The sequence below is a fragment of the Globicephala melas genome, chromosome 7, assembly GCF_963455315.2.
Source record: "Globicephala melas chromosome 7, mGloMel1.2, whole genome shotgun sequence".
Taxonomy (NCBI): domain Eukaryota; kingdom Metazoa; phylum Chordata; class Mammalia; order Artiodactyla; family Delphinidae; genus Globicephala; species Globicephala melas.
In genome coordinates this window covers 42,526,975-42,547,520 of record NC_083320.1, presented here as the reverse complement: position 1 = coordinate 42,547,520, position 20,546 = coordinate 42,526,975, and the positions used below count along the sequence as shown (strand labels likewise).

General features: G+C 38.0%; 1 protein-coding gene across 2 annotated transcripts; it reads left to right on the top strand.

Annotated features, from left to right (window-relative positions):
* The first annotated feature begins 10,619 nt into the window (after positions 1-10,619).
* On the top strand, positions 10,620-19,574 carry NABP1 (nucleic acid binding protein 1). 2 transcript variants are annotated; one of them, XM_060302126.2, is made up of 6 exons: positions 10,620-10,653; positions 11,512-11,650; positions 14,272-14,343; positions 15,933-16,008; positions 16,670-16,736; positions 17,709-19,574. In XM_060302126.2, the coding sequence occupies exons 3-6, from the start codon at positions 14,282-14,284 to the stop codon at positions 17,876-17,878; spliced, it is 375 nt and encodes a 124-aa protein (XP_060158109.1). In that variant the 5' UTR covers positions 10,620-10,653; positions 11,512-11,650; positions 14,272-14,281; the 3' UTR covers positions 17,879-19,574. The 2 variants fall into 2 exon arrangements, with proteins under 2 accessions (XP_060158109.1, XP_030711867.1); XM_030856007.2 differs by having other exon boundaries at positions 10,636-11,214.
* The last annotated feature ends 972 nt before the right edge of the window (positions 19,575-20,546 follow it).

The following is a 20,546-nucleotide window of genomic DNA, read 5'->3' as shown; positions in this document are numbered from 1 at the left end:
AAAGACATCTGTCATTTGCTGTGTCCTTACATGGTGAAAGGGGCAAGGGAGTTCCTTGGGGTCTATTTTATAAGGGCATTAACCCCATTTATGAGGACCCTATGCCTTCTATTCCTAATCACCTCTCAAAGGCCCCAGCTCCAAATACTAAAACACTGGGGACTAGATTTTAACATACAAGTTCCGGGGGACAGAAACATTCAGTCTATAGCAACATAAGACACTGAGAAACATTAGCAAATATCAAGTAATTCTTTTTAAAGCATCTAGGTATATAGTATGAAAAGGACTTTTGATCCTACAGAAGCCTTCTTATGCTCACTCTGTGCTCATAATTTCTAGTATTTTTTACAATATCCTTTTAAGTATAAGGTATATGATATATACTCCAGTTAGATAAATCTTCCACCAATAAAGAAATAATTTTCTTTTATTAGTTTTGAGTTTGGTCAGTTGCCAATAATATTTTGTTTTTTCAGCTGAATAAACAATAAATTCAGGCAGCTATTTACATGTGTGGCACACTTGAAAGAAACTTTTTAGAACACAGAAGCCAAAGTCATTCACTCTGTCATTAAAAAGACAATGTAGCTGAGTTGAATTAAGCCATTTAGGGATGCATTTCTTCCCAAGGGAAACTACAAAGCTTATTCCTCACAAGCTAACTTCATTGCCCCCACACAATTAGACACTGAAGATCAGATAAAATGGTACTGCACTTATCACTGTGAACTATAAACCTTCAAAAAAATCCAATTACCCATTTCGATAACCAAAGAAATGCACTTTTTAGAGAGGCCCTGAACCAAAATGGCAGAGTAGAAGGATGTGCTCTCACTCCCTCTTGTGAGAACACCAGAATCACAACTAACTGCTGGACAATCATTGAAAGGAAGACAATGGAACTCACCAAAAAAGATACCTCACATCCAAAGACAAAGGAAAAGCCACAATGAGATGGTAGGAGGGACGCAATCACAGTAAAATCAAATCCCATAACTGCTGGGTGGGTGACTCACAAACTGGAGAACACTTATACCACAGAAGTCCACCCACTGGAGTGAAGGTTCTGAGACCTACTTCAGGCTTCCCAACCTGGGGGTCCAGCAATGGGAGGAGGAATTCCTAGAGAATCAGACTTTGAAGTCTACTGGAATTTGATTGCAGGAGTTCGACAGGACTGGGGGAAACAAAGACTCCACTCTTGGAGGGTACATGCAAAATAGTGTGTGCATCGGGACCCAGGGGAAGGAGCAGTGACCCCAGGGGAGACTGAACCAGACCTACGTGCTAGTGTTGGAGGGTTTCCTGCACAGGCTGGGGGGGGGGGTGGCTGTGGCTCACAATAGGGACAAGGACACTGGCAGCATAAAATCTGGGAAGTCCTCCTTGGTGTTAGCCCTCCCAGAGTCCCTACCAAAAAGTCCAGGTAGTCTCCAGTGTTGGGTTGCCTCAGGCCAAACAACCAGCAGGGAGAGAACCCAGCCCCACCCATCAGCAGTCAAGTGGATTAAAGTTTTACTGAGCTCTGCCCACCAGAGCAACAGTCAGCTCTACCCACCACCAGTCCCTCCCATCAGGAAACTTGCACAAGCCTCCTAGATAACCTCATCCATCAGAAGGCAGACAGCAGAAGCAAGAAGAACTACAATCCTGCAGCCTGCGGAACAAAAGCCACATTCATAGAAAGACAGACAAGATGAAAAGGCAGAGGGCTATGTATCAGATGAAGGAACAAGATAAAACCTCAGAATAACAACTAAATGAAGTGGAGATAGGCAACCTTCCAGAAAAAGAATTCAGAATAATGATAGTGAAGATGATCCAGGACCTCAGAAAAAGAATGGGGACAAAGATCAATAAGATGCGAGAAATGTTCAACAAAGACCTAGAAGAATTAAAGAACAAACAAACAGAGAGGAACAATACAATAACTGAAATGAAAACTACACTAGAAGGAATCAATAGCAGAATAACTGAGGCAGAAGAACGGATAAGTGACCTGGAAGACAGAATGGTGGAATTCACTGCTGTGGAACAGAATAAAGAAAAAAGGATGAAAAGAAATGCAGACAGCCTGAGAGACCTCTGGGACAACATTAAATGTAACAACATTCACATTATAGGGGTCCCAGAAGGAGAAGAGAGAGAGAAGGGACCAGAGAAAATATTTGAAGAGATTATAGTCGAAAACTTCCCTAATATGGGAAAGAAAATAGACACCCAACTCCAGGAAGCACAGAGAGTCCCATACAGTATAAACCCAAGGAGAAACATGCTGAGACACATAGTAATCAAAGTGGTAAAAATTAAAGACAAAGAAAAATTATTGAAAGCAGCAAGGGAAAAACAACAAATAACATAAAAAGGAACTCCCAAAAGGTTAACAGCTGATTTCTCAGCAGAAACTCTACAAGCCAGAAGGGAGTAGCATGATATACTTAAAGTGATGAAAGGGAAGATCCTACAACCAGGATTACTCTACCCGGCAAGGATCTCATTCAGATTCAATGGAGAAATCAAAAGCTTAACAGACAAGCAAAAGCTAGGAGAATTCAAACCAGCACCAAACCAGCTCTAAAACAAATGCGAAAGGAACTTCTCTAAGTGGGAAACACAAAAGAAGAAAAGGAACTACAAAAACAAACCCAAAACAATTAAGAAAATGGTCATAGGAACATACATATCGATAATTACCTTAAACGTGAATGGATTAAATGCTCCAACCAAAAGACACAGGCTTGCTGAATGGACACAAAAACAAGACCCATATATATGTTGTCTACAAAAGACCCACTTCAGACCTAGGGACACATACAGACTGAAAGTGAGGGGATGGAAAAAGATATTCCATGCAAATGGAAATCAAAAGAAAGCTGCAGTAGCAATACTCATTTCAGATAAAATAGACTTTAAAATAAAGAATGTTACAAGAGGGCTTCCCTGGTGGCGCGGTGGTTGAGAGTCCGCCTGCCGATGCAGGGGACATGGGTTCCTGCCCCGGTCTGGGATGATCCCACATGCCGCAGAGCGGCTGGGCCCGTGAGCCATGGCTACTGAGCCTGCGCGTCCGGAGCCTGTTGCTCCACAGCGGGAGAGGCCACAACAGTGAGAGGCCTGCGTACCGCAAAAAAAAAAAAAAAAAAAAGAATGTTACAAGAGACAAGGAAGGACACTACATAATGATCAGGGGATCAATCCAAGAAGAAGATATAACAATTATAAATATATATGCTCCCAACATAGGAGCACATCAATACATAAGGCAACTGCTAACAGCTATAAAAGAGGAAATCGACAGTAACACAATAATAGTGGGGGCTTTACCACCTCACTTACACCAATGGACAGATCATCCAAAATGAAAATAAATAAGGAAACATAGGTTTTAAATGACACAATAGACCAGATAGATTTAATTGATATTTATGGGACATTCCATCCCAAAACAGCAGATTACACTTTCTTCTCAAGTGTGCACAGAACATTCTCCAGGATAGATCACATCTTGGGTCACAAATCAAGCCTCGGTAAATTTAAGAAAATTGAAATCATATCAAGCATCTTTTCTGACCACAAGGATATGAGATTAGAAATGAATTACAGGGAAAAAAATGTAAAAAACACAAACACATGGAGGCTAGACAATACATTACTAAATAACCAAGATATCACTGAAGAAATCAAAGAGGAAACAAAAAAATACCTATAGACAAATGACAATGAAAACACAATGATCCAAAACCTATGGGATGCAGCAAAAGCAGTTCTAAGAGGAAAGTTTATAGCTATACAAGCCTATCTCAAGAAACAAGAAAAATCTCAAATAAACAATCTAACCTTACACCTAAAGGAACTAGAGAAAGAAGAACAAACAAAACCCAAAGTTAGCAGAGGGAAAGAAATCATAAAGATCAGAGCAGAAATAAATGAAATAGAAACAAACAAAACAACAGCAAAGATCAATAAAACTAAAAGCTGGTTCTTTGAGAAGATAAACAAAATTAATAAACCATTAGCCAGACTCATCAAGAAAAAGAAGGAGAGGACTCAAATCAATAAAATTAGAAATGAAAAAGGAGAAGTTACAACAAGCACCGCAGAAATACAAAGCATCCTAAGAGACTACTACAAGCAACTCTGTGCCAATTAAATGGACAACCTGGAAGAAATGGACAAATTCTTAGAACGCTATGACCTTCCAAGACTGAACCAGGAAGAAACAGAAAATATGAACAGATGAATCACAAGTAATGAAATTGAAACTGTGATTAAAAATCTTCCAACAAACAAAAGTCCAGGACTAGATGGCTTCACAGGTGAATTCCATCAGTCATTTAGAGAAGAGCTAACACCCATCCTTCTCAAACTCTTCAAAAAATTGCAGAGGAAGCAACACTCCCAAACTCATTCTATGAGGTCACCTGGTATCACCCTGGTATCACACCTGGTATCACCCTGATACCAAAACCAGACAAAGATACCTGGTATCACCTGGTATCACACCTGGTATCACCCTGATACCAAAACCAGACAAAGATACTCCAAAAAAAGAAAATTACAGACCAATATCACTGATGAATATACATGCAAAAATCCTCAACAAAATACTATCAAACAGAATCCAACAACACATTAAAAGGATCCTATACCATGATCAAGTGGGATTTATCCCAGGGATGCAAGGAATTCTTCAATATACGTAAATAAATCAATGTGATAAACCATATTAACAAACTGAAAAATAAAAACCATATGATCATCTCAATAGATGCAGAAAAAGCTGTTGACAAAATTCAACACCGATTTATGATAAAATCTCTCCAGAAAGTGGGCATAGAGGGAAACCACCTCAACATAATAAAGGCCATATACGACAAACCTACAGCAAACATCATTCTCAATGTTGAAAAACTGAAAGCATTTCCTCTAAGGTCAGGAACAAGACAAGGATGTCCACGCTCGCCACTATTATTCAACATAGTTTTGGAAGTCCTAGCCACAGCAATCAGAGAAGAAAAAGAAATAAAAGGAATACAAATTGGAAAAGAAGAAGTAAAACTGTCACTGTTTGCAGATGACATGATACTATACATAGAGAATCCTAAAGATGCCACCAGAAATCTACTAGAGCTAATCAATGAATTTGGTAAAGTTGCAGGATACAAAATTAATGCACAGAAATCTCTTGCATTCCTATACACTAATGATGAAAAATCTGAAAGAGAAATTATAGAAACACTCCCACTTACCATTGCAACAAAAAGAATAAAATACCTAAGAATAAACCTACCTAGGGATACAAAAGACCTGTATGCAGAAAACTATAAGACACTGATGAAAGAAATTAAAGATGATACCAACAGATGGAGAGATATACCATGTTCTTGGATTGGAAGAATCAATATTGTGAAAATGACTATACTACCAAAAGCAATCTACAGATTCAGTGAAATCCCTATCGAATTACCAATGGCATTTTTTACGGAACTAGAACAAAAAATCTTAAAATTTGTATGGAGACACAAAAGACCCCGAATAGGTAAAGCAATCTTGAGGGCAAAAAACAGAGCTGGAGCAATCAGACTCCCTGCCTTCAGACTATACTACAAAGCTATAGTAATCAAGACAATATGGTACTGGCACAAAAACAGAAACAAAAAGCAATGGAACAAGATAGAAAGCCCAGAGATAAACCCACACACCTATGGTCAACTAATCTATGACAAAGGAGGCAAGTATATACAATGGAGAAAAGACAGTCTTTTCAGTAAGTGGTGCTGGGAAAACTGGACAGCTACATGTAAAAGAATGAAATTAGAACACACCCTAACACCATACACAAAAATAAACTCAAAATGGATTAGAAACCTAAATGTAAGACCAGACACTATAAAACTCTTAGAGGGAAACATTGGAAGAACACGCCTGAACATAAATCACAGCAAGATCTTTTTTGATCCACCTCCTAGAGTAATGGAAATAAAAACAAAAATAAACAAATGGGATTTAATGAAACCTCAAAGCTTTTGCTCAGCAAAGGAGACCATAAACACGATGAAAAGACAACCCTCAGAATGGGAGAAAAATATTTGCAAATGAATCAATGGACAAAGGATTAATCTCCAAAATATATAAAGAGCTCATGCAGCTCCATATTAAAAAAACAAACAACCCAATCCAAAAATGGGAAGAAGATCTAAATAGACATTTCTCCAAAGAAGACATACAGATGGCCAAGAAGCACATGAAACGCTGCTCAACATGACTAATTACTAGAGAAATGCAAATCAAAACTACAATGAGGTATCACCTCACACCAGTTAGAATGGGCATCATCAGAAAATCTACAAACAACAAATGCTCGAGAGGGTGTAGAGAAAAGGGAAACCTCTTGCACTGTTGGTGGGAATGTAAATTGATACAGCCACTATGGAGAACAGTATGGAGGTTCCTTAAAAAACTAAAAATAGAATTACCCTATGATCCAGCAATCCCACTACTGGGCATATATCCAGAGAAAACCATAATTCAAAAAGACACATGCACCCCAATGTTCACTGCAGCACTATTTACAATAGCCAGGTCATGGAAGCAACCTAAATGCCCATCGACAGATGGATGGATAAAGAAGATGTGGTACATATATACAATAGAATATTACTCAGTCGTAAAAAGGAACAAAATTGGGTCATTTGTTGAGACATGGATGGATCTAGAGACTGTCATACAGAGTGAAGTAAGTCAGAAAGCGAAAAAAAAATATCGTATATTAACGCATATATGTGGAACGTAGAAAAATGGTACAGATGAACCAGTTTTCAGGGCAGAAATTGAGACACAGATGTGGAGAACAAATGTATGGACACCAAGGGTGGAAAGCGGCGGGGGGATGGGGGTGGTTGTGTGATGAATTGGGTGATTGGGATTGACATGTATACACTGATCTGTATAAAATGGATAACTAATAAGAACCTGCTGTATAAAAAAATAAATACAATTCAAAAATTAATAAAAAAAGAAATGCACTTTTTAGGGAAAATAACCTGTTTTGGAAAAAAGGTCATTGTATGTAACAGACAGTTGGTTTTAAATTCCAGCTTCATAAGTTAGTATATAAAATGAGAAAACCCACTTCACATGAATTATTAAGTAATATATAAATAAGTATACAGTGCTTTTAAGGTAAAATGCCTGGTACATAGCAAATCCTCAAGGCATGTCAGCATTTAACATTCTAGGGATGATTTGTGTTTAAATATTACTAAACATTACTTATGAGGCTTTTGATTAAATGTTTTAAAGAAGATTAAGACCTTTTTATTTTTGACGTTGCCAATTATGCTACAAAGTGGATTATCTCTGTAATGTGAGAACACTGTAGTTCTTGTTAATTTTTTTTATTGTTAGTTTCACTGCACAATATGTCTAGTATCAAATAGTATTTGGCCAGGTAGTTTATTGATTTTGTAATAGTTTAAAATAGACGAATAGTACAAAGAAAGTGAAAATGACCACTGGGGTCCCAGAAACCAGAAGCTGGTAGTGAGCACGGGTAGTGGGTGGTGGGCAAACTTATGCACAAGATTCTAATGGATGCCCTTCGGTATTTTACTGGATCTGACCAAGCAATATCTTCTTTACACGGAGTAGTGGTGTTGAGCTTCTGGGCATAAACCTCTCATCATCTCAGAATAAGTCTATGTTTGGGCTATGAAAATGTGGAAAGCCCACAAACAGTCTTAGAAGCAAGACCACGAAGTAATCCTGCAAAGACAGTAAGAAGCAGCAATATAGTCATTACGCTCTAACTGGCTGGGCATTGATGGATCTTTGTTTATTTCACTGAATGGTAATATTAGGAAAGATTATTTGGGTGGCAATAGTTGCTCTTCTAGACATCTCCTTTCTTTTTTTTTTTTTTTTTTTTAATTAACCACCACCCTTGAGGAGTGATCAGGGATAGTTTAAACCAACTGACCTGGGTTGAAGAGTTCCTAAACTGCCCACACCATCTTGTTTCTCAAGACTGCCTTTAGTTTTGGTGAATGAGAAAGCACTTGTTGCCATTTCCTTTCTGAGAACTGCTGAGTTTGGAGGAAAGGAAGTGAGAGATGTTCGACTGAATTCTGTCCTGTGGGGGAAGTGCAGGGCTGGGCTGGGCTGTGCCTCTGAGCACAAGCTTCTACTTTTGTGGGGCTGGCTTCCCAAGTGTCTGGTTCCTCTTTCTAAATGTCTGTAAATTGGTTTGAGCAGTCCTACCTAATCCCCTTTCTGGGAACAAATGACCCAGGGTTCAGGGAGTGGCTAACTTTCTTTGCCTAAACTCTGGGCCAGACTGGGAGTCTATGGGAGCCTCGACGTTGGATGTGGTTCTGCCATTAACTCACATGTTTCATCATTGTTTTACTGGATATTGAAATCATGCTTATAATATCATGTTACACCATTTTCCAGCATTACGTCAGTGTCTTTGGCACACTGGACCTTATTTGTCCATGAATTGAAAGCTTCTGCTTCCTTAAGAATGTATTGACTCCCCTGTTAATGTTGTGATTATCGTTGAAACTCATTTCTTGTGCTGTAATATATCTATGCTGTTTGTTTGCAGGTGTTTGGGAAGTGGTGTGGTTGAGCTAAAAATATTCAGAAAGATTCAAAGAAAAAGTCTTCTGCCACACAAATTCTCTGATACTCTTCTCAACGTATCTGTTACCATCTCAAATAGTTAATTACATGATTCTCTAAAGCCCTATAGATATATGTTGCTGCTAATACTTTATTTAGTCTGTTTTTGACTCATAATTCCACTACTGCAATTTAAGTCTAAAAATTACCTTTAGGCCGGAAGTCTCTGGGGTCAAGATTGCCTAGATTCAAAACTCAGTTTGGCCTTCTCTGGCTATGTGGTCTCAGGTGAATTTCATCATCTGTAAAATGGGTATAAAAATTAGCAATCACCAAGTAGAATGTAGAAAAGATTAAGTAATCACAGCTTAAGCTACTATTGTCTCCTTTTCTTTAATCATAGAAAATAGGCAAGGAGAAAATATTTATTGAGTATCTACTATTTGCTAGGCACTATTATGAGCCCATGCAATCCTCTGTGAGGTAGACATCCTTTTATTTTCAGATGATTAAATTATGACTAGAAAGCTTAATCAACTGTCCTAAAGGTCACACAGCTAGTAAATCGTTCACACCTAGGTTTGCTTCTAAAGCATATGTCTTTTTCACTACACAACATAAAGAAAACTTTATTCATCTTTTCCCTCCCCAGGTTATAATGTTTCAGGGTCTCCCACTGTTGTCACACAATTATTTTGTATGTACAAAAACAACTGCATGACTTGATAGCTCATGAAATGACATGGAGGAAACTTAAATACATATTACTAAGTGAAAGAAGTCAATATGAAAAGGCTACATACTGTTATGATTTCAACTATATGACATACTAGAAAATGAAGACAGTAAAAATATCAGTAGTTGCCGGGGTTAGGGGAGAGGGAAGGATGAGTAGGTGGCACACATAAGATTTTCAGGGCAGTGAAACTACTCTGTATGATACTTTATTGGTGAATACATGTTATTATACATTTGTCCAAAACCATAAAATGTACAACACCAAGAACCAACCCTAAGGTAAATTATATGGACTTTGGGTGATGATGTGTTAATGTAAGTTCATCAGCTACAACAAAGGTACCACTCTGGGGGGAATATTGATAATGGGAGAGGTTATACCTGTGTCGGGGTAGAGAGTATAAGGGAAATCTCCGTACCTTCCTCTCTAACATAAAACTACTCTAAAAAATAGTCTATTAAAAAACAAACAAGCATAAAGAAAAGCAACATGGGTAAGCGATGTAATCTAGAGAAGGGTAAGGAAAAATAATACATTTGCAAAGGAATTTAACTACTTGTCTATCTGCCTAGCATTATAGAGTGAAAAGCACCAAGACTAGGTTGGACAACTTGTGTTGACGCCCTGCTTGCTCACAAAGTTCCTGGGTGACCTTCAGCAAACTACCTCACCTTTCTGGATCTCAATTTTAAATATGCTTAAAATGAGGCGGTTGAGTGGATCTCTAACTTCCTTTCCGGCCCTAAAATTCCTGCCTTACAGCTAAGGACCCATCCCTACCTTTTTTTTCTTTCAACCCAGACCAGCCACCCTAGCCTGAACCTTGTTCTTACTCTACTGCATACTTTTTGGCGTACCCACTGGGTCCTAAAACACAGCAACCGTTCGCAGTGACTGCGAAACTAAAGGGCAGGGGGGCGGGAGGACTGAACTCTGAGGGGAAAAAAAAAAAAATGCATGAAAACCCAGAAGACTGACAGCAAGTGATAGAAACCTTTAGATGGAAGACTAGGCAGGGTAGAGCCGACGCTGCGCAGCGACGGCGGAAGCTGGAGGAGGGTGGGGCGGAGCCGAGATCCGATTGGACGGCTGAGGGGGCGGGGCCCGCGCTGACATGCCATGGAGGAAAGAGGGAGGCTGCGCTGGCGTCGCCTGCCAGTTTCCGCCCCTTGGCTTCCCCGGAGCCTGGAGGGCGGGGCTCGCCATGGGACGTCACAAGAGGCGGGGCGACCCGGGGGTCCAGCCGGCGCGCGGGCGCGTTCCGCAGTCGGTGTTTGGTGCTCTGGGTGCGTGGTAGTTTGGTTTCTGCTCTGGGTTCGCTGTCACAGCCCGTCACTACCCGGAGCCCGGGACAGACAGGGCAACGCCCGTGTGTGTGTGTGAGCGGGACTCAGGGCAGAGGCGTCCTCTCGCTGTCTTTTTTTCTTCCTTTTATCCAAAGAAGGGGGCAGTTCTCGCGCTTGCCTTCCTGTCGCCCCGTTGGGAGCGGGGTTGGTGTGCGGAGTGGTTCGTCTTTTTTTCTTTTAAACTTGTGAGCGTTTTTGGTTTTGTTTTTATTTTTTTCCTCCCCTTTTTTTTAGGCTCAGTGCCGTCTGGACTGGTTTCATTGGTCCCTGACTAACCGCTTTCTGCCCCTTCTCTCGCCAACCCCGCCCAAGGTCGCCCCTCTGCCCTCGCCCCTGGCCCGGGGGGTGGGAAGCTTTGTCAGGCTCCCTGCCCACTCGAGTCTCCGCAGCGTAGCAGCACCTGCTTCAGTATGAACGGGGTCAACGACCCCCCTCTTTTTATAAAAGATATTAAGCCCGGACTGAAAAACTTAAATGTCGTCTTTATTGTGCTGGAGATAGGTAAGTGGGGTCCGCAGCCCGCCTCGCCGCCCTGTGTGCGTCCCGGGACAGGAGGGAAGGGCGCCGCCGCCGCGAGCCGGGGGCTCCCGTCCCCCTTTCCTCCCTTTCCTCTCCCCTCCCCCATCCACGTGGCCCCGTTGGCCCGAGCTGGGGCCGTAGCCTACCTGCGGCGAGAACCCGGGGCTCGACCTCTTCCCACCTTTCAGGTGCATTTTGATCCCGGAGGAGGAGTTAGCTTTTTGGAAGTCCTCATTATCTAATACACCCCTCCCCATTTTGATTTTTAAATCCTCACAGGACGCGTGACCAAAACCAAAGACGGCCATGAAGTGAGATCATGCAAAGTAGCAGATAAAACTGGCAGCATCACTATTTCCGTGTGGGATGAAATCGGAGGTCTTATACAGCCAGGGGATATTATTCGGTTGACCAGAGGGTAGGTGTGCATAAAAGGGTTGGGGGATCAGAGTGCCTCCCAAGTAGGAGTCTGCGGAATCGGAATTGGCTGACGCCCGGGACCTTGGCAAGTTCTAAAATTTCATCTTTTCTGTGGGCCACCCCGAGGATTTTTAAGCCCCTTCAGTGTTAACCTCAGGTGATGGACGGCATTGGGATGTAACACCTTCATCTTTAAAAGCAGTCAGTTTCAGCCGAATCTAAACAACCCCACCCTCAGTTTACAGATTAAGTAGATTTTTAAATACTGTTCTGGGATTACTGAGTCTTTTTAGTAGATTGTTAAAACTAACATAATCAATACTTCATCTTTTTCATAAACTATTTAATATAGTTGTCACTTAGCTTTTTTTCCAACCTTTTCCCCTTTTTAATGACTTTTGAGATCCTGCCCGTATTTTATTTGTATACTCATTTAGACAGTGGGGACGTAAATCGAGATTGTAGCTGGAGAATTTAGTAGGTTTTGTAGTGTGTCAGATTTGTACTCGGATGTAAAAGTTGAGAGAGGAAGTTTACAATATCTGGAAGTCACATTCTTGAAAATAATTTCTTGTGCCTACTGCTGTAAGGTCAATGTTGTACAAAAACAAAATGATGTGCAGAAAATGTTTGGCAGAAAGATGTCTATGATACCTCTGTCCAAAAGAGTTAGTTGGCAGATTGGCTTTTAAAAATAATTTAGTACAACCTTTTTTTTTTGATTAGTAATTAGACTGCCTTTAGAGATTTACCAAGTATTAGGAGGATAAAATGCCAGAAAGAGGTCTTAAAAATAGATTTTGGAAGCTTTGTGGTCAGTAGAATTGTAATAATTCATTGGTGATAACTGTAGGAAAAGTGGGTGGAGATTGACGTTGGCAAAGTACATAGAATCTCAGAAAAGTGTTGGATCACCCTGAAAGTAGGAGCTTAGAGCCCTTTGATAGTATTTTACAGGTCTTACAACATCTTCAGGAAGTGAGGCATAGTATCATCGAAGAAGGAAGTGAGAGTCAGGACATTTTTTTTCTTATACACTGACTCATTATGACACTGGCTATGTCTTTTTAACTTTCACATCTTTAACTTGCACAAAAGAGAATTTCTTCCTGGGAGGATATGGTAAGAATTAGCATAATTAAAGTTTTTTGGCTGCCAAAGTATCTCATCCAGTGATTAGAAGTTATTTTATACACTGTAAACGGCATCTCTTTTCAATTATTTCATATTTTGTAGTCACGGAAAATACATAGATGTGTCCATCAAAAAAACTGTGGAAAAACTAAGTCAGTAGCCTTATAGTATCTATAGGATTTTAAGGAGTATAGTTACCAAGGAGTACAGTTTAAAGGAAAATTCAAAACCAAAGAAACTCTACTGTTACTTCAGTGTAACCTTGAAGTTATTACACTTTTCAACTTCCTTTTCTGTAAAATGGGAATACTTATACCTTACTAAAGTAACATATCTAGCAGAGTCTGGCCCATTGTAAGGCCCTTAAATTCTGGTTGAATCTAAGAAAAGTAGCTTTTGAAGAAAGGTATACATCTCAATAATGGTAATTTGAATATTGGGATGCATATCAGAAAACCCTGCAAACATTGATCTCATTCCTGAAATAAGTGAAAGTTAAATGTTTTAGTTGTAATAACTTCAAATTTTCTCTCAAAATAGGCATTAATTTTTACTTTAGTAAGGTGAAATATTAGTGCACTGTCTCCTAAGTCACTTTTTGTGTAACTTAAAAGTGGTGAGTGGAGTCTTTAATAAATAACCTTTACTAAATGAAGAGAAATATATAATGTGAAATGAGAAAAATTTTATTAACCTGTATTAAAAGATGAACTATCATTATACTTAAGCAATATTTGGTTATAATTTATCTTTCTAAATCATGAAGTTACCATAGTAGTTGTACAAAGAACCACTGAAAACCAAGCCTTGGGCTTATTTTATACTATTGATGAATTTACATTTGTCTTAGATTTGTGAATAGGATTATTTTATCTAATGATGCTTCCTGCATTCAAAATTGTTCTCAGTAAATAATTGTTCAGCCAAGTTGTTGCTAAAAACTGGGAATTTGGAAAAGCAGATAAGCGAAAGATTTGTGATCATAGTTTTTTAGCCCCTTGATTAAATTTTACTAAATTTTCAGTAGCTTAGGAATAACACATACTAGCCTATGTGTTTTATGGAGGCAAAGGAAAATATATATCAATATCTGGTAGACCAAGTACATGCGTGTAAAAGTAAACACTAGGGTGTTGATTTTATATGCCCTGTGTTTGAAAAGTAATTCTGCTTGAATCTCTGCAGTTTGAACGTTCTCCCTTTCTTAATTGGCTAAAGATGTGATCTTTGGAGTATAACAATGCTTGCTTTGCAAAAAGACTTCTATTTTCTAGGGTTAGTTATCGTTTATATAATTATGTCAAAATTTGGCAGTAGAGTTTTCTTTGCATTATTCCTTAGTAAGTAACAAGTTAATCAATGGTAGATACAGGGTTTGAGCCCCACCTGCACCCCAATACAAAAAAAATAGTATAAAGATTTATTTGATTTAAGTAGAAGGAAATATACATATTTCCATAGAACTGATGTTTCTTTTCTTTCTAGGTATGCATCCATGTGGAAAGGATGTCTGACACTTTATACTGGAAGGGGTGGAGAACTTCAAAAAATTGGGGAGTAAGTATCAAGATGCATTTCATATAATTGAATAAATTACAAATAATATGTACAGAATAACTGGTAGGTATAAACGATCAACCTATTTGTTGACTTTTTGACTGTAAACTGAACGCTTGCAGCAGCTTAACTTTGCATGTATGTGCTAGTTTAACACCTATCAGTACTGTTTCCTGTGGTTGAGAATGTCAGTTTTTCCTGGCAAAGAGCATTAAGAAGCTGCACTTGAGACAATCCCCAGTGGGACCGTTTCTGTAGGCTTTGCGAATGTATATCTTTCAGATGTCACAAATGCCATTTGAAGTAAGTTCTGTATGTAAAAGGACTTGCAGCAATGACAATTGAAGTCCTGTATTTATCCACAGTCTAGGTACCGTACAGGCAGCCACAATGCAAGCTTCTATAAACTACTACCGTGGTAATCTCTACCCTGACTTGGAGGAACCATCCTCTCTAGGGGTGTAAAGGTAATTCAGCCTCCATGCTGGCCTAGACATTTGGGATGTACTCATAAAGTATGGTGTAGGCAATGAGCCAAATCATAAAATCCATTCTGTTTGGTTAATGCCTGACATCAACTTAATGCCTGTCAAAATAGAGGATATCTAAAGAGAGAAGCCACAAATGGCACCAAAAATAAATAAATAAATAAAGGAAGGAAGGAAGAATGTGTTCTACACTACAGGAATAAGATACTTTGGGAAAACTAAGCAATGTTGCTAGCTTTTAAAGATCAGAAACTGGTAACACTTTGCTTTCGCTTAGGAGGAAAATTAGGATTCACTTATGTTCGTACTTAGAGTAGTAGTAGAGCAATGTGTTATGAGAGGTCTTAGCATCAATATTACAGAAAGATTGAGGATCCTGTTCTGACTTTCACGTATAGAGAGGTATTTATAATAATGGAGGTCAGTTATGTGAAGAACCACTGGGGGTCACTCAATACATAGTGACTTTGTCAGGGTCAGTCCAGGAGTTACCAAAACTGATTCTGATTTATTTGTGGGTTGAGGAGCTAAGAAAATGCTCGTGTGTAATGTTTATCAATATACACCATAGTCAGCTGATAAGAAGCATTGGGATAAACCGTGTCTTGTTAGCCAGTTGTCTTTATTCATGCCTGCAAAATCCACTTTTAACCTTGAATGATTATCTTTGCAGATTCACAGTGATTGGTCAAAGAGGGACGGGATGAAAGTGTGTGAGTGGATCATTGCAAATCCATCACCAATGCTGGAAAAACTCTGGAACCCTAATAAACATGGTTCAGAGGCATCCATCAGCCTATGTGGAAAAACAGGACAAAGATGTGTTTCTGTGTCCTTGATCTTTGATAAGGACAGAAGAAGAATTAAAATACAAAATAGAATGTTTTAAACATTGTAGGCAATCAAATATTTGATTTTTTTTTTTAATGAAACATAAGCATTTAGAAAGTTTTTGTTGTAAATGAATAGAGTTAGTTAGCATATTGCTGTTTGGTAATTCATTTGACATCTACATTCTTTATTCCTGAAAGTTATGCATGTTATGTAAAGAAAGGTTGATTATTTCAGAAGTCATTCAAATTGTCCTTTATTGTCTTTCAGATTTTGTATGGTTTATTCAGAAGTGCCAAATTTCAGTGAACCTAACCCAGATTATCGAGGACAGCAGAACAAAGGGGTAATTAATCCAAATGTATTGTCTGTTTTTATGATTAGGCTAATTTTGACTATGTACTATAAATCTGTGGCTAGGTTGCCAAGCTTTTCATACCCTAAGTATAATGGAGACGATTTTAAAAAGAATCTTTTTAAAGATTCTTTAATGGAATTCTTTTCCATTTTATATGTTTTGTGAGTGAGTCTGTATAGGTGTCTGTAGTATCATATATGAAATGTACAGTCAGCCCTCCACATCCATGGATCATTCAACCAACTGGGATTGCACTGGTTGAATTTGCTGATGCAGAATGTTCCTATACAGAGGGCTGACTACAGTATGCCATATTGCACAAGAAACTTCAACATCTTCAGATTTTGGTATCTGGGGGGTCCTGGAACCAATCCCCCTGAGATACTGAGGGATGACTGTATGTGCCATTTAGCAGTTTAGCACTTTTGAGGAGCAGGGAGTAATATCAGGAAGGTGTAAGATGTAACAGAAGCTTTGAAAGGTCTGGAAACATTCCTGAATATTTTAACATTGAAAGGACTTGGATAAATCTTTTTAAATTGTTTAAAAACCCTTGAAAGTTTAAAAAAAAACAATGGCTACAACATGTTATAATAATATGGTTTTTTGAAAATCTTCATTTGATTACATTAAGGCATTTTTTTAATAGGCACACAGTGAACAGAAGAATAATTCCATGAATAGTAATATGGGTACAGGTACATTTGGACCAGTGGGTAAGATTTTTTTTTTTTGGTATATTTGTGATCAGGTGTAAGAATTAAGGGAATCTATCTTATGAAAATATAACTGATTTTTCTAGAAAGCAGATTCCCTCTTAAGCTAATTTATTGAGCACATTCTATATTTAAACATTTGGGCCAGTTACTGGGTGAACGTTGGCTAATAATAAATCTAAGTTTTGGTGATTCATTATGTTATTTTCCATTGATTTTTACAAAATTTCTGTAATCTAGTGATTATTGATAATAGATGCAGAATAACTGGTTATTTTTGTGTACCGAAAGCAGTTTATCTTCAGATTGATGCTCACCTTAGTTTTTCACATGCTCATAGCTGCCTCTTTAAAAGATTGGCCTTTACCCCTCAAATACTCTCAAAGGTCAATGGTTGTTACATCCTTGTTAAAGGTCTTTTGAAGCCTTTATTCTTAAAGACCAGAGGAAAAGTCTTTTGTGATTGGAGTTCATTAAGGTGGCTGAAGTTTTATTTGACCTGTTGTCTACATGTTTGAGCACAGCTGATGATCATTATGCTGTGGGACGCTTTGGTTTTTCCTTTAAAAAGTTAGAATTACGTGTCTCTTTTAAAACATTGTTAACCTTATTTGAACCAAATGCCAATACTTATATACCATTTTGCTTTTGCTTTTTCCCTTATAATGTAGGTAGGGCATTAACTATGCTTTTTTCCTACTTTATTGATTTCTTATTCTATTACCCAAGTTGCTCTTTTTTTCCTCTCCCTAGTAATGCAAGCATCAAGTTAATATATTTACAGTAATTATACATTTGGGAAAACCTAGGACTCAAGCTGAGTTTTTTCCAGTAGTTTAAAAAAATAATTAAATAAATAAATAAAGGAGTTTGTTTTCCATAATACTTGTAAGCATTAATAGCATGTGTTACAACTTCAAATAGATGTACTTCTATTTGAAAATGGTGATGATATTTTATATCCTTTTTTAGGAAACGGTGTTCAAACTGGCTCAGAAGCAAGGGGATGCCAATTTTCATATGCTGGTAGAAGCAATGGCCGGGGACCTGTAAATCCACAGCTACCAGGAACAGCTAATAATCAAACAGTCATGACCACAATAAGTAATGGCAGGGACCCTCGGAGAGCCTTTAAAAGATGACCTATGCCAAATACACACATGTAGTTTTTAAACTACGTGCCCTACTTGAACACTTACTGCACTTTTATTTATTGTTAACTGTGAAAACTGTCCTTTATCGGTTTCCTTTTATGTTTTTGGTTTGTTAACAAGAGTGGTTTGTTTTTTATAGCAGAACTATTAAGCTGCTCGAGTATCCTATTGAAGAATGGGAACACTGAAGAATAGGGGCATTTATTTTTAGAGCAAAAAGATCTTTGGATATCCTCTAAAATACCTGCACCCATTTCATGGGTGAGTTACTTACGACATCAGCATTTTAGCTTCTATGAGTCTATTTTCTGTACAAACTTTGTAATTTTTAAAATAAGGCTTAGTGGGAGATGTTCTTTTGGCTTAAAAACAGATATGGCCAACTAAAGCAGGCTTAGTGGGAGATGTTCTTTTGTCTTAAAAACAGATATTGCCAGCTAATGCAATAACCACCAAAAAAGCAAAAACATGGTTAATGCTAACAGCAATTTTTGAGTGTTTGTGACTCCAGGAATGATTGACTTCTCCATTGAGTGACTGCCATTAAGATTTTCCAGGGACTGAATCATCCTAAACTCTTGTTCTGTTACCAAAAAACATATTCTTTATCAGAATTATGGAATAGAATGTGATCTGTATTATAACAAGAAATTTTTAGAAGAAAGCTACGTTTCCTTTATCTTAGGGTAGTCCTGTTAATACTTACCAGCTTCGTGCATTACACTGAATGGAAATTTAAAACTGAGGCCTTGAATGTTTATTTTCTTAAACTACTATGTCAAATATTGAAGTTTAATTTGAGGGAATTATGAAGTCATAATAAACATTGATCTAATTTTTACAAATTATGGTAGATAAATATTATAGTGAAGGCAATTCAAATTGAATTTATGTAGAAAAATGTAATCTTAATTTATGGCGTCCTAGGTACTTGCAGAAACTCAGCCTGGAGTGAAATTCCTAGGTTCTTACTTTATTTGAGGGTATGTGTGTGTGTGTTTATTGTCAGTTTCTGAACACAATTCACAAAGCCTTATCAGCAAAAGTTAAGAAATGGCTCTCTCAAAGAAGCAAATACAGCTTTATTTAGAAATGTAAAGGTAGAATTTATTTATGTGTTGTAAGTGGTGTCCAGTTCCACTTTTTACTGTGTGGTGGGTAACTGGTAAATTTTTCCTTTGCTGGAATTAAACTCTTCTTCAACATTATCTCTTGAATAAAACTTGCGTTAATGTTAACAGACCTACCTTATTTTTGCTCTTTTAATGGTTTACAATGGAGAGCCAGTACCTTTTACTGTAATTGTAATGATGACTTCAGCCTGGTGACTACTTAGCTTTGTATTTGTCACTGTGTCTTTTTTCCCCACCTCAAATAACAATAATTTAAGTGGACTTTGTTTTCTGAAAGTGCCATAGCGTTTAAATATAAAAATTTGTGCCAGATATTTGTTTGCTCTAATCCAGTGTGTCTAACAGGTATTTCAGTATGTCACATATTAGGCACTGTGTGGATAGTGTTAAGGGGTAGACGAAATAATGAATAATCTCAAGAAGCTTATTGTTTATAGTATTTCAGTAACTGGGGATTATATGTTATAGAAATAAGTTTTTCCTTTATTCATATACTGATGATTATAGTTAATTTGGCTTTGTGACTAGTATTTTTTTAAGATGTTCACAAAATTACAGATGTTTGGAATAAAAAAAATTATAAATTAGTACATAATTTTTTTTTTTTAAATCTCAGTAGATGTAGGAGCACTAACACTGAGTTGTTTGTGGGAGATTAGTGTTACAGGTCATTTTAAAAGAAAGGATTTTGGAGTTCTGGAAGATTAAAATAATCAGGTATGGATTGCTGAGCTTCCAATCCTGGCCTTATTTTCTCTTCACCTGTGATGTTGGGCAAGTTATTCCACTTGAAACCTCTGTAAGCCAGGTTCCATAACTATAAAAACAAGTAAGTGAGTAATATTACCCCTTTGTATAGTTAAGATTTTCCTGTGTGAATGAGTAGAATGACTTCTGGCTCATAATAAGCAGTCGAATGTTTGTTGTCTAGTCATACCTCGAGAACAGAAGAAAATGCAGGGTTAGGTGTGGAAGTATTGTTACACTTTATTGTGTTGAGATTAAGTAGAGAAAGACCTTGTCTTTTACTTTTGTAATTGACATTTGCCTCAATCATTTAACCTTGTTGTTCTGTATTTTTTATCATTTATTAACAAATTTCTTTTTTCTTAAGGGAAGCCTTCAAAACCAAAGCAAAGTGAGTTGCAATCCATAATGAACATTTGCCTTCCCAGCCTGCTTGGACAGTACTCATCAAGAAGTTAAGAGGAAGAAAGTTTCCTACCTTCCTCCTTCCTGGTGCTTTCAGCTATCAACTTTTAAATAAGTTTAAACACCTTCCCGAAAACAAAAGCCATTTAGTATAGAAATATACACTGCTAGGTTTGGGTCCCACTTTATTTTTACAAACCAGTTCTGAAGTGGATTGAAGTCTCATTAGGCAGGTGGCCCCTCCTGTCTAGGCAGGTTGTTTGGGAGTTGCTACAGTACAGACATGGAAAGATGAAACCCATAAGCCCAGATGATGATGTATAATAGTGAAAGCTGCAGTATGCTTTCCCATGGACACTTACTTAGACTGG